Source organism: Bolinopsis microptera, chromosome 13, assembly GCF_026151205.1.
Source record: "Bolinopsis microptera isolate Bmic1 chromosome 13, MBARI_Bmic_1.0, whole genome shotgun sequence".
Lineage (NCBI taxonomy): Eukaryota > Metazoa > Ctenophora > Tentaculata > Lobata > Bolinopsidae > Bolinopsis > Bolinopsis microptera.
In genome coordinates this window covers 1,967,970-1,982,127 of record NC_087084.1, presented here as the reverse complement: position 1 = coordinate 1,982,127, position 14,158 = coordinate 1,967,970, and the positions used below count along the sequence as shown (strand labels likewise).

The following is a 14,158-nucleotide window of genomic DNA, read 5'->3' as shown; positions in this document are numbered from 1 at the left end:
AAACAGTTCACTATATCGTTCATATACAGTAGGAAGAGTAACGGCCCTAGAATTGACCCCTGTGGTACCCCAAATTTCACATCCAGTGTTTCTGATGGTACATCGTTATACATAACATACTGCTTTCTGTTAGTCAAATAGCTTTTAAGTAAGGTAAGTGCTGTGCCCCTAATACCATAGGAGTTTAATTTGCTTAGAAGAATGTTGTGGTCAAGGGTGTCGAAGGCTTTGCTTAAGTCAATGAATATTCCTAAGACATGTTTATTGCCAGCTAGAGTCTTTGTAACGGAGTCTATAGATTTGTGTAGAGCATGAGTGGTGGAATGACCTTTTCTAAATCCAAACTGTGAGTCTGTCAGTACACCTTTAGATGTGAAGAAATTATAGAGCCGTTTGTAAATGATCTTCTCGAAAATTTTTCCAAATAAAGGTAATATTGATACAGGCCGATAGTTTTCGATACATTCCTTATTGTCTTTCTTGTAAATGGGAATAACTTTACCAGTTTTAAAAATAGTCGGGAATGTACCACTTTGTATACATGTGTTGTAAAGCCTGGCCAAGGTACCAGCTATAAGCTTTGATGATTTCTTTACAACAATTATTGGTATGTCACTCGCCTTGCCATTTTGAAAATCTTTGATCACCTCGATGATCTCGTCTTTATTAGTTTCTTCCAGATAAATGGAGTCAGATACTGAATTTGACATGAACTGAGCAAATGATTCAATTGGTTCCAGAGAAATACTATTGTTCGACAGTACATTTTTATTGAGATTACTTGCAAGAGATGTAAAATATTCACAAAATTTGTTAGCAATTATTCGTCTGCAGGTAACTCTCTGACCGTTTATGACAAAATCGTCCTTACATCGAGACATAGTTTTACCACGGAGTTCATTAATAACTTCCCACGTCTTTTTAGAGTTCATGCTGTACTTTTCGAATTTTCTAGTGTAGCACATAGCCTTTGCCATATTTATTGAGCTTTTGAGAAACTTGTCGAATTCCTTGTAGCAAATGTGCTTGTTCGGATCCCCGTCAGGTAATTTTAATGTACAAGTCTTTTTCCATTCGAAATACAATCTAGCTTTCTTCTCGATGGAATTAATTAGGCCCTGGGTAATCCAAGGGTTGGTTATGCTATTACGTTTAGTGGTTCTTGGAGTTAGAAGTTTGCAAGACAAGTCTATTTTTTCTTGAAATAGCTGCATAAAAGAGTCAAATGTGTCACAACTGTAGTGGAACCTATCCAAATCGTTTTCTATTTCAAGACAGAGCTTCTCTAGGTTAGCATTACTATAGTCGTAGTGTATAGTAATTTTGTCTGGTGAATCAGATAGTGACACAGAGTCGGGGGAAAGCTTAACAAAAGTGAATATAGGGTGGTGATGGGAGATCTTGTCAGATATGACACCAGAGATAAGGGATTGGTCTAATACATTGGTGTGGATATTGTCAATACAAGTCCTGGAACAACCAGGCATATGGTGAGTTGGCACTGATATGGTTGGTATAAAGCCATTGTTAAATATTATTTCTTGGAATTTGTCCTCTGATGAAGATGGGTGGTTTAAAATGTTAACATTGAAATCCCCAAGGATATATACCTTCTTGCCATTCAGTTTAGAGAGAATACGTTCATATGCTTCGTTAAACAGTTCAAGTGATGCGTTTGGAGGACGGTAGATAACCCCTACAACGGTTGGGTCTTTCATACTGGTGATAGATACAAACAGTGATTCTATGTGCTCATTACAGAGAGATAATCCAGTAATCTTATTAAAGTTTAGAGAGTTTTTCAGGTAAAGACAAACTCCTGATCCTTTAGCCTTGAACTGGTTTTTGTCTTGACAGAAATAACGGCATTGGTAACACGAGGAGTATCCACTGAGCTGATATAGTGTTCCATTGTCAGCATCAGTGTTTGTTTCTGCAAGACCAATAACAGAAAACTTGTGGTTTATACTAGACTGCTCAACTGCAAAGTTGTCAAAGTTTGTTGCATTCCCATCAATGTTGAGGAATAAAGTGGACATATATTCGACTGAATTTCCAGGCAGGGTGGTGGCATTCAACTCTGTTATGGAGAATGTTTTGCAGTTTTCAAGAATTTTTGAGCTGTTGTAGATAGATTCAATATAATTAACTGGCTCATCATCAATAAGGCCGTTGTTAGCAAAGTGGGGAGCTTGGTAGAAAGGGTTGTATCGAATAATATCGTTGGCTTCAATACAGACTTTGCAGTATATTTCATCTCGAAATTTGACTATGTTGTCATTAGTTTTGCATTTTTTGTGCATTATTTTGTCACACATCTGACAAATTATGAAAGGGTGTCCAGCTCGTACAGGTTTATTGCAGCAGCAGCAAATTTCGCATATCAATTTAACTATCATGACTGAAGTATAGATCTACGTGGTCGTGGGGAAAATCTGCCTCTAGCTTTGGCATTAACTACATCACTGAATGATCTCCCGTCAACAGGGCTACCAAATACAATTCACTTATAGTCTTGAGCTTTTTGTTCAGCTCATTTGCCCAATATTTAACATTCCCCCCATCATTCTTGATGTTGTTTACTCCACAATGAACTATAATGTTTTTATAACCTACACAAAGGGTAGGATCTAGCTTATCTATGGTGAAGCATTCTATTCTTCTTCCAGGCAAGCGGTGTCCAAATGTTCCTTTTCCAGACCCAAATCGGAGGTACCGGGTATTGGAGTCACCAATAATCAGTGTCGCATTGGTGCTACTGCTTATGTATCGGAAGGTGATACTATATCGTAGGTGTCTCTTTTCCGTGCTTTTGTCAATTCTGTGGTCCCAGTGAAACTGAGACTGTTTGCTCATAACATAGAGACTGCATCCCTCTACTGTCTCTACAATCTCCCCTTCAAGATCACTTTTTTTTGTGAACTTGACAGAGCATTCTCCTCCTAAGGATACTGTAAAGATGGAACTATCATGGACCAGTGACTGTTCGTTATCAGAGTGCTTAGGAAGGAAGCTGTTCTCGTCGGTGTATCGGTTTATCAGGCACTGGTTAGTCACTGATCCTGGGTGCTGATCTTTTATTTTAGAGGCTAGCTCAGCAAGAACCTCAGGGAGTTCTGTTGATTTGGGCTTTGCAGCTTTAGCTCCAGGGTAGTCGTACGGTTCACCAAAGCTCAGAACGTCATGGCCATTCTCTGAGTTGCCATCAAAGGCTTCCTTCTGTTGATTAAGGAAAACCAGCAGCTTAGTGTTTAAGTCTGTGTCTATGAAGTCCGGGACATACGACACAATGTGCTTGGACTTGGAATCCTCTGCACTTGCATGCTTCTGCGCATCCAGAAGGAGCTGTTCATTGACTGTCTCAGATGCTGCTGGTGACCCTATGTTGAAAGGTGGCATGGGAAGGTCAGGAGTGGACACATTTGATGATCTACTGTTTTTAAAACAGTTGATGTCTAGTTTTAGTTCAGCGAGCTTTGTGTTGATGGAGTCGAGAGTCCTAAGATGGCTATCATTGTCTTTCAAGTTTTTAATGGACGTCTGAATGGCTTCTAAGGACTTGTGTATGGAGCTTTCGTCTGAGGTAGTATGACCCATTAGAATGCTGGAGGGAGCTGACAAGTAGGAAGGGGACTTAGCATCGTCACATTTCTTGCCACTCACTACAGCACAAACATTTTCAGCAAGCCCAAGCAAGGATAGGAGACCCTCTGCAAGGGTGATTTTTTTAAGAGAAGAACAACCCTTAACCATGGATGGTGTAATGATTGCAAATTTGTTGATATCAATTTTGAGAATGCTACAAATGTTTAGCTTGATTATGTCTATCTCTGAGCGTAGGCTCTGCGAATGGGTCAACAGAAAGTTGTCGAGGGGGGCAGACCCATTTGAGAAGAAACTTAGAAGGCTACTACAATTTTTATGTTCTTCTGATTCGTGGTATTCTGAAAGAATTATTTTTTCAACGTCCTTCAGTACTTCGTCAATATCTCCAATGACGGTAGGAGTGTTGGATGTAGTCTGGTCCGGAACCGTGGTAGAAGAAGTCTGGTCCGGAACAGATTGAAGAGTCTCACCATTTTCTGGGTGAGTGGGGGTTTCCATCATGGTGAAGAGGCAATGGGGGTACCAGGCAGACCAGGGGGCACCTTCACGTCCAACTAGCACACTCACTGAAAAGAAGGAAGAGCAGAAAGCAGTTTGAAATGTTCTGTTGTGGAAAACAATGAAAGTGTAAACTGGATTAGTCAAAATGATTCAAGAGATTGATTGAAAAATTGAACAGACTGACGGACTACGACACATGGGACAAGAGAGTGGGTGAGTATGAAAAATATGAGGTGGTTGGACTGGCAAGCCCTATCATTTAATCAGAATACATTATATATATAATCCATAAGCCATATATGTCAGCCTGTTCTTGGAGCACAGCCCCAAAAGTTATCAGAAGTGATGTTCAAGTTTTAAGTCCAAAATTCTTTCAACACTATCTACACATTAATCAGGGTTGTCCAATTGTCCAATTGTGGATTGTGGTGTGAATGGAGTTATACATTGCCAAACAGAAACATTATTCACTACAACTACTTAACTTCTTAACAGGTTAAGAGTGCCAGTCTTCTGTTTCAGCACCCCCTGGACCATCATAGTACCCCCGATGCAGTTGACTTTAGCAAGCCATGGACATATTGGACATCCTCAAATTATTTGTTATATAGTAGTGTTGAAAGTATTAAAACTCGACGGCGTCGAAAAATAATCAAAGTATGCATTTGCGCCATACTGGACACATTTTATATTTAATATTCTACAGTTTGTAGAAATTAGTGTTATCAATAGTATAGCTTAACTGGCGAGCAAGCATCGTCCCACTCGGCCGGGACGAAAATACCGAGTCCAATCACAGAAAGTTAACCATAAACTAAAGATAAATATAAGAGCTCGGACATCGACAAAAATCACACACTCCAGACGACGGGGGAAGAGAGGAAAGAAAGCTGCTGGGCTCAACAAATTTTGATAATTGTAAACAAATTTGTTCTTGTGCCCTATAATAATTTGGTATTGAGGTATGACCCTGTACTGTGCGTGATGGTGAAAGTGAATGTGAATCTATAATGCGAACGAAGTGAGTTGTGGCCAAACGATTCTTCAATTTTAAAATAACAAAGTCAAAGGACTCTGTTTTAAAACACAAGCTCATTCTTATCGAAGTTTAATTCTGTCCATTCTAATTCTTCGTACCTGGACTGTATCTTGAGTAGCTCACTTTTCAGTGTTACTTTAACTAAGTTTGTTGACTTAGTAAAGCTTATCAAACTGTCAATTTTTCGACAGTCGTTCCACATTTTTGTTGATTGATAAATGAAAGAGGAGGATGGGTTTGGGGTGATGAACTGGTCTGAACGTCTTTGTGATGGTGATCTCTGGAGTAAAGATAGGAGTGAGATTGAGAATTCTAATCTGACAATTTTGAACAGTTCTAATAGACATGTGTATTTGTACAGGTTGTGGACGGTAAGAAGGCCGTTCTTGTTAAACAACGGCTTTGTATGCTCTTTTTCAAAGAATTCCCTCCCTAGGATTTGTTCATCTATACAACGTGTTCTGGCACATGTTCTAAACACACAGGTCACGAACACAAACAAAATACCTCCAATATTTCCAGCTAATATCTCAACTTATCACATACTTCAATTGGTAGAAGTCTTATTTAAACCCTCCCAACGAAGTATTCTGTATTTACTAATTACGATGGTTACAGAGGTACTGCGATGGTTACAGAGGTACTGCGATGTAGTAAGACATGTAAGAACAAGGATAAGATTTGCAATGTTGAGAACAACTCTTATTGCTCTACGAGGGTACCGAGGAAAGAAGGTGGACACAAAACGTGAGATTCAGCTATCAGAAGTCTCATACAACCTCATCCCTGCCCCTATAATGGAGTAGATCATGTGTTTTGTAAAAAAAAAAATTTTAAATAAATTATTGGTAGCAATGAATTGTGCTCTGCCAATTACAACACTTTTGTTCACTGTCTCTACTTTTATGTTGCCCAGATTGTTTGGTATGACTGTATTGGATTTTCAGATATAATCTTTATCATCAGTTACTGTTACTCCGTCTAAGGCAAAGATGCACACTCTCGTTAATTTAAGTGTCATTTACAGCTGTGCATAAGGGTTAAATTTAAATTATTTAACCTTTTGGTGTTGTATAAAAATAACATTAATTTATTATTATTATTATTGTGAGCTCTGCCAATTGCATCACTTGATTTAATTGAATGTATATAAACTGTTTGTCGATAGCTAAATAAAACAGGCTTCAGAGAGCAAGTACGTATAGTAAGTCATTTGTACATCGCCACGATTTAATAATATTCTATTTGATGTGTTTTGAGATGATCCTGAAACTGCCAATTCTTTGTTTATAAATCATTTGAAATACAGTCATGTTATATTAGAACTATTGGCAGTATAACTCAAAAAGTTTTCAATTCAAGAAATTTGTTCTGTGTTCACTTATGGAGCAGTGATTGTGATTACCAAACTACTTACTGGGTGGCGCTCAGCCTGTCATTCCGCCGAATCTCTATTTGGCGGTTTATGAACATAGTAGCCTGGGGTTTGGAGGACTTCGCCGCTTCGATGTTCGACGCGCCGCGCAAACTAGCATTCTTGCTTTGTTGACTGCATACGTTGCATGCCACTTTTCGCGCGCGAAGCGGTATCAATTGCTTCGCATCGAAGATCGTTGCTTTGCTTCGCAGAGCAACGATCTCGATGGGTTGACATTTCACATAGCCATGTGTATACGCGTACTGCCGTACTGCGTGACGCGCTTGTTACTGCAAGCGAGAGGGCTTTGGTTAAAGCAAGGTTGACATCGTCAATCAATCTGGGGTCCCCAAGTTATAAACTACTAAATTACCTGAATAATACTAATAGTGATTTTTAAATGACATCTAAACAAACCGCGTTTCTTGGTGTTTGCTGAAACGATATTTTGTAAAGCTGAACTATGATATTTACTAAATTGGATTCCTATCATAATTATTAAATTAGGGGGTGCAACATAAAAATAAACTTGCTCGGATTTTAAAAATTTTTGTACCATTGTTTTCTAGAGACTGTGAGAATTTTCACAATACCAAATTTGTCATACCTTTTTAGAAAGATCAGTGAGTTTCGCCTACGTGCCATATTTGATGGTGCGCGGCTTTTGGAGCAAAATTAGCTGTAAAAGTCGCGTAATTTGGCCAAATTTGACCAAATTCGTTGATTTTTGTCGTATTATTTGGATATATCTTCAGTTCCTTGAATGAGATCATTCTGAAAATTGGCGACGACCTTCCAATAGGGCTTTCACAACTGTCCGAAAAATTTGGTGGATATCGGAGTTGATATAGTGATCAAAATGGGGCAAAATACGCTGCTTTTAGCTGTAACATAATGTCTGATGGTTGGATATGCTTTAAACTTTTCGGACACTTTTCTTGTAAGTCTATGAGTAAGCTTACCAATTTTTGTTGCAATCGGAGGTCAGGAAGGATACTTAATATCTATTTGTTTGAAGAAAATTGTGCTGGCCGAAATTAGCGCTAAAAAACCATCCTACCACCTACAGTCGGCACGCGCGACTCACTGTCGATGGCGCACTACCTAATTAAATGTGTATGTGGTATGACTTTTAAATAATAAACCAACTTTGCTTATACTTGGTATAGTACCGTAACAACTAAAATTAAAGTAAAATGTATAACATCACATCATCACACATGTTTACAAAATATCATCACACTATGTAGCACTATTAGCGCATGAAAAAATAAATTTAAGCCTGGCTTTAGCATTACATTGTGCATATATTAAATAAATATTAATGCACTAACCGGCCAGCGCGTGCTACTTCGAAGAAATTTAAACGAGTGTCATCCGTCAAGCTTTTGCAATTTAAATAAAACTTCAAATCGACCGTGCTCCATACTTCAGTATAAAAGTCTTTTGGAGATCGGAGGATTTGAATTCGGGCTCCACAAAATGTTCATTTAGTCAACGGACACTTACCTATTGTTAATGAACTTGTAGCGCAATGCACTTATTGGCCGCGCCGCGCATCTTCTTGCAACCAGATCGTATGCAGATCTGCGAAATGCGAAGGATTGACATCGTGAATTAAGTCAATTATCATTAAAATTAATATACGTTTTGCTTTAAACATTAAAACAATTAATTACATGTCACATAGTTGGGTAGTTGAATGAAACTTATGCTACAAATGTTTACGCAGAACTGCGTACTGCTTAGTATTTCAAACTTGAGTGGTTCTTATACTGATGTTCACAGAGGCGCGCGCTCAATCAAAAATAATAAGCGCGCAGCGCGCGGTTTTTAGAATCTCTCCGTTATTGAATTGGATCGTAATGTTCACGGCAGAGCAGAGATATCTTTTTAATTATTTTGCTTCTGAAATTTTGGCTCAAGTAATTAAGAAATATGACATGTAATCATGTAAGATAACAATTAAACAAATTCTGTGTGCGGCGCTTATAGCTGCACCTTTACTGACTGGGCCGCGCTCAGCCTGTCATTCCGCCTAATCTCTATTCGTTAGAGATTAATAAACATGATAGCCTGAGGTCCCCAGGAAACGTGGTGCAATTGCATTCTCGGAATGTTTGAAGCGTGCAAATGCGATGAACTTACGAGCGCGCGCTAAGCTCAACATGAACAAGCTGTGAAGACGCAATTTTACCTGTAGTAATATCGCCAGGAAGTAAGGTTTGCTGGTTTATAATGGACTAGCCCGGCGCGCGCTATTTCGTAGCACTAGTTGCCTTCGTCGGAAGCCTTTTAGAAATATTTCAAAGTTCGAGTGATTAATCACTCTACACTCGACTGTCACGTGACTTTTTCAACCCGTTCTCTAACTGGCCCTGAACGACTATTCGAAACCCTAACCCTCTTATCTGATCCCAACCCAATCCCTAACAAAAGCATATGCTGAAACCCTAACCCTAACGAGAAATTCGACCAACTTCCATATACGGTCATATCACGTGATCAAGACAGTTTTTCGCCAATATCTCGGCAGGGGAGCATTTTAACCCTATGTCATGGGGGGTGATTCTGAATCAGCGTCCGAAAATACATCTATTCAAGCTGGTTTCAACTGTCGGGGGCCCTTTTAGAACAATCTCGAAGATCGACTGTAGAGTGATTTAGCACGCTCGGAAATTTACACTGTACACAAATAAAAATAGTTTGTTTTATAATAACAAATAAAACAAATTCTGCATAATGATACAAAATATCACATGACAGAATTTCATTGTACATTTTGGTACATTTATGGGAAAAGGGTCAACTTTCAGTTCCAGTTAGAAGTTAATAAATACTGCTTCTTATCGACAAAAATGTTCAACATTAGAATAGATAAAAGAGAGGCACCGTTATTTATGATCTGAAATATTGCTCAAGTCTGTCACTAATCAAGATTTAAAATCAGCACAGCTGTTTTAAAAATGTTTACAAACCATTCGGCCGTCTCTAGTGAAACGAACGAAAATGGGACATATAAAATTAAAAGGTGGTAGCGCGCACACTGCACAGTGATAACTTGTATGGCATAAGATAAAGAATGCGATAAGATTATTTATGCGATTGTCTGTCATATCCTCTACATAACTGATAACATTCCTCTACAAAAAGTACTCCAGTTCGTGCCGGATATAAGAGTTCTTCTCGTCGTCAGGAATGCGAGGGAAGGCTGGGACGAGGGCGTCTTGAGCGGAGATGTAAAGTCCGTTATAAACTTTCCAGTAAACATCTCGTACCTGAAAAAAGGAGGGTTTTATTCGTGTTTTGGATTTGATCATAATCACCGAAGCTGAGGGGGCAAAAAACGATGACGGAAAATAATTTGAGCAACTTTTAAACTTTCTAGCGGGACATTTCATCACACCACATGACGTCATCACGTGTCTGGTGTCGTCATACCACGTGACGTGACGTCATACCACGTGAGAACTCTAACCTTTCTAGCAGGATGGAAGAGTCCCTGAAGAGTGTACTGCAGAACTTTGACAGGACCCAGAGCACATCGCAACCCTTCAATAGCTTCAATAACTGCGTTTATAACGTGAGGGGACGTCTCGAATATGTTGGGCCAAACGTAGTTAAGAAGGTGAATCAGAGCGTCCTCGCACCCCAACCCAACCACTCCTGGGACAATTTATTTGTATTAAGGTTCACTGAGAACATTGACCACTCAAAGTTCCCGTTATTTACACTCCTAAATCCTAATCATGGTTCAGTATGTCAGGCTCACCTAGAGACATGTGCTTGATAGCGGCACAAGCTGTTTGTCTGTGGACGAGATCTCTGTCCATGAGGGCGTCTTCTAAAAGTGGGGTCACAGCGTACACGTAATCCTTACCCATCTCACCTGCAGAGTAATTAGAGAGTAATTAGAGATAATTTTAATAAATGTAACACCTTTGATAAAACAATTTAGAGAGGTCATTCAAGTCTTATTACAATGTTATAAGTTATGTTATGAGTAATAGCGAGCATTATCATTACAATGGTTACAGGACTCCTGACATTACTAAATGATAATCTGTTACAGACAAGTTAAGTTATTTTTTGTGTAAAATAACGGAATTATAAGATGAAACCCGGCAAAAAGGAGTCCAGCATTGCCTGCATTACAGGACTCCTAAAAAGACACGTACCAATATACTCGAAGAGGAAACTGAGACTCTTGAGGACTCCGTTCTGCACGTTTAACTCCGGGACTCTGTACTCGTTCATCAGTGCGGGTAGGACAGTGAAGGGAGAACAGGTCTCCGCGACAATCGCTATGGCAACCGTTGTACACACCCTGTTCTGTCTCTCTTGCACTTTGAGGTTGTTGAGGAGTACTGCCAACACGTCGTGAGGTCCTGGAGGAATGTGGGGAATGTTTTTAGTTATTTATTTTCAAGTTTTAGATGTTTTGGTTCATGTGCTAGTAATTTAGGAGATACCTTTTCTATTTTTCTTCTCCTTTAGAAAACAAAACAACGGCGAATTTTAAAATGATATCCGAGAGATTTAGAATTCGGCTGAATAAAATAAATGAATAAAAATAAAATGAACGAACCTATAGCTTTAGCAATGTAACCAAAAGTATTGACCGTGGCTCTTCTGATGGCCTTCTTGTGGGCTTTGAGCAGTTCCAGTAACTCAAAACATATTCTCATCCACTCTCTGGCGAAAAATTAACAATTTAGCACAACTACTAATTAACTATTTATGTTATTAGCCAATCCCGTTATGAAACAATCATATATAATTAATCAATCATATAGACCACAACCTACATAAGCATCTAAGCATTGAAAACTGAAGATATGCCCACAATAATGGGTAAATTATGTATTCATTTAATAATTACAGTAAATAATCAATTAGTTACTTAATCACTTAATTATAGTAGCGGGTAACTGACCTGGCTGACACATATTCAGAGCCTCTGTCAGCGATCCTTCCTACCAAGTCTATACAATTCTCCTGTACTTTCTCGTGTCTGTTCTTTAGGATAGGAGTCAACCTGAACACATGTTTGTTTGGGAGCCAGCTTTGTTTACTGGTTAACGTTTACTCAAGTATTTATACATACAATTATATAGAATAATTATATACCTAAATCTGCTAATATAAAACCTAAATAACTCTAAAAATATACTCCACACGAAATTATGGAGCTGGAAGTAAGATTAAATACATCAGCTTAATACACAAATCAAAACAAAATTCTAGAAGACTGACAGTCTTGTGTTGAAAGACGAATATGATTTAGAAGCTTATCAAAAAAATTAAAATCTTAGCGAACCAGGAATCCATAAATCCAAGCAAGTCTTATCAACGTAATGATAAGTAACTGATAAGCGAGCACTAACGTATTGAAAAGTGTAATTACTGAACTCTTACATTTACATTTCAATAACAATACTTTTGTAAACTTCAGGATAGGAGTCAACCTGAACACATGTTTGTTTGGGAGCCAGCTTTGTTTACTGGTTAACGTTTACTCAAGTATTTATACATACAATTATATAGAATAATTATATACCTAAATCTGCTAATATAAAACCTAAATAACTCTAAAAATATACTCCACACGAAATTATAGAGCTGGAAGTAAGATTAAATACATCAGCTTAATACACAAATCAAAACAAAATTCTAGAAGACTGACAGTCTTGTGTTGAAAGACGAATATGATTTAGAAGCTTATCAAAAAAATTAAAATCTTAGCGAACCAGGAATCCATAAATCCAAGCAAGTCTTATCAACGTAATGATAAGTAACTGATAAGCGAGCACTAACGTATTGAAAAGTGTAATTACTGAACTCTTACATTTACATTTCAATAACAATACTTTTGTAAACTTCAGGATAGGAGTCAACCTGAACACATTTACATTTCAATAACAATACTTTGGTAAACTTCAGGATAGGAGTCAACCTGAACACATTTACATTTCAATCACAATACTTTTGTAAACTTCAGGATAGGAGTCAACCTGAACACATTTACATTTCAATAACAATACTTTTGTAAACTTCAGGATAGGAGTCAACCTGAACACATTTACATTTCAATAACAATACTTTTGTAAACTTCAGGATAGGAGTCAACCTGAACACATTTACATTTCAATAACAATACTTTTGTAAACTTCAGGATAGGAGTCAACCTGGACACATTTACATTTCAATAACAATACTTTTGTAAACTTCAGGATAGGAGTCAACCTGAACACATTTACATTTCAATAACAATAATTTTGTAAACTTCAGGATAGGAGTCAACCTGAACACATTTACATTTCAATAACAATACTTTTGTAAACTTCAGGATAGGAGTCAACCTGAACACATTTACATTTCAATAACAATACTTTTGTAAACTTCAGGATAGGAGTCAACCTGAACACATTTACATTTCAATCACAATACTTTTGTAAACTTCAGGATAGGAGTCAACCTGAACACATTTACATTTCAATAACAATACTTTTGTAAACTTCAGGATAGGAGTCAACCTGAACACATTTACATTTCAATAACAATACTTTTGTAAACTTCAGGATAGGAGTCAACCTGAACACATTTACATTTCAATAACAATACTTTTGTAAACTTCAGGATAGGAGTCAACCTGAACACATTTACATTTCAATAACAATACTTTTGTAAACTTCAGGATAGGAGTCAACCTGAACACATTTACTATACATTTACTATACATTTACTATACATTTACTATACATTTCAATCACAATACTTTTGTAAACTTCAGGATAGGAGTCAACCTGAATACATTTACATTTCAATCACAATTCTTTTGTAAACTTCAGGATAGGAGTCAACCTGAACACATTTACATTTCAATCACAATTCTTTTGTAAACTTCAGGATAGGAGTCAACCTGAACACATTTACATTTCAATAACAATATTTTTGTAAACTTCAGGATAGGAGTCAACCTGAACACATTTACATTTCAATCACAATACTTTTGTAAACTTCAGGATAGGAGTCAACCTGAACACATTTACATTTCAATCACAATTCTTTTGTAAACTTCAGGATAGGAGTCAACCTGAACACATTTATATTTCAATCACAATACTTTTGTAAACTTCAGGATAGGAGTCAACCTGAACACATTTACATTTCAATAACAATACTTTTGTAAACTTCAGGATAGGAGTCAACCTGAACACATTTACATTTCAATCACAATTCTTTTGTAAACTTCAGGATAGGAGTCAACCTGAACACATTTACATTTCAATAACACTATTTTTGTAAACTTCAGGATAGGAGTCAACCTGAACACATTTACATTTCAATCACAATACTTTTGTAAACTTCAGGATAGGAGTCAACCTGAACACATTTACATTTCAATCACAATTCTTTTGTAAACTTCAGGATAGGAGTCAACCTGAACACATTTACATTTCAATAACAATATTTTTGTAAACTTCAGGATAGGAGTCAACCTGAACACATTTACATTTCAATCACAATACTTTTGTAAACTTCAGGATAGGAGTCAACCTGAACACATTTACATTTCAATCACAATTCTTTTG

At 37.4% G+C, this 14,158-nt stretch overlaps 1 protein-coding gene across 1 annotated transcript in view; it reads right to left on the bottom strand.

Annotated features, from left to right (window-relative positions):
- Nucleotides 1–9,272: 9,272 nt before the first annotated feature.
- Nucleotides 9,273–14,158, bottom strand: part of LOC134825321 (splicing factor 3B subunit 1-like) — a 93,280-nt gene continuing 88,394 nt past the window's right edge. The window contains exons 24-29 of the mRNA XM_063837493.1: nucleotides 11,500–11,601; nucleotides 11,152–11,258; nucleotides 10,742–10,951; nucleotides 10,336–10,452; nucleotides 10,042–10,229; nucleotides 9,273–9,841 (exon numbers count right to left, since the gene is read on the bottom strand). Of these exons, the coding sequence (XP_063693563.1) occupies nucleotides 9,707–9,841; nucleotides 10,042–10,229; nucleotides 10,336–10,452; nucleotides 10,742–10,951; nucleotides 11,152–11,258; nucleotides 11,500–11,601 (859 nt within the window). The 3' untranslated portion in view covers nucleotides 9,273–9,706. The remainder of the gene's footprint in view (nucleotides 9,842–10,041; nucleotides 10,230–10,335; nucleotides 10,453–10,741; nucleotides 10,952–11,151; nucleotides 11,259–11,499; nucleotides 11,602–14,158) is intronic.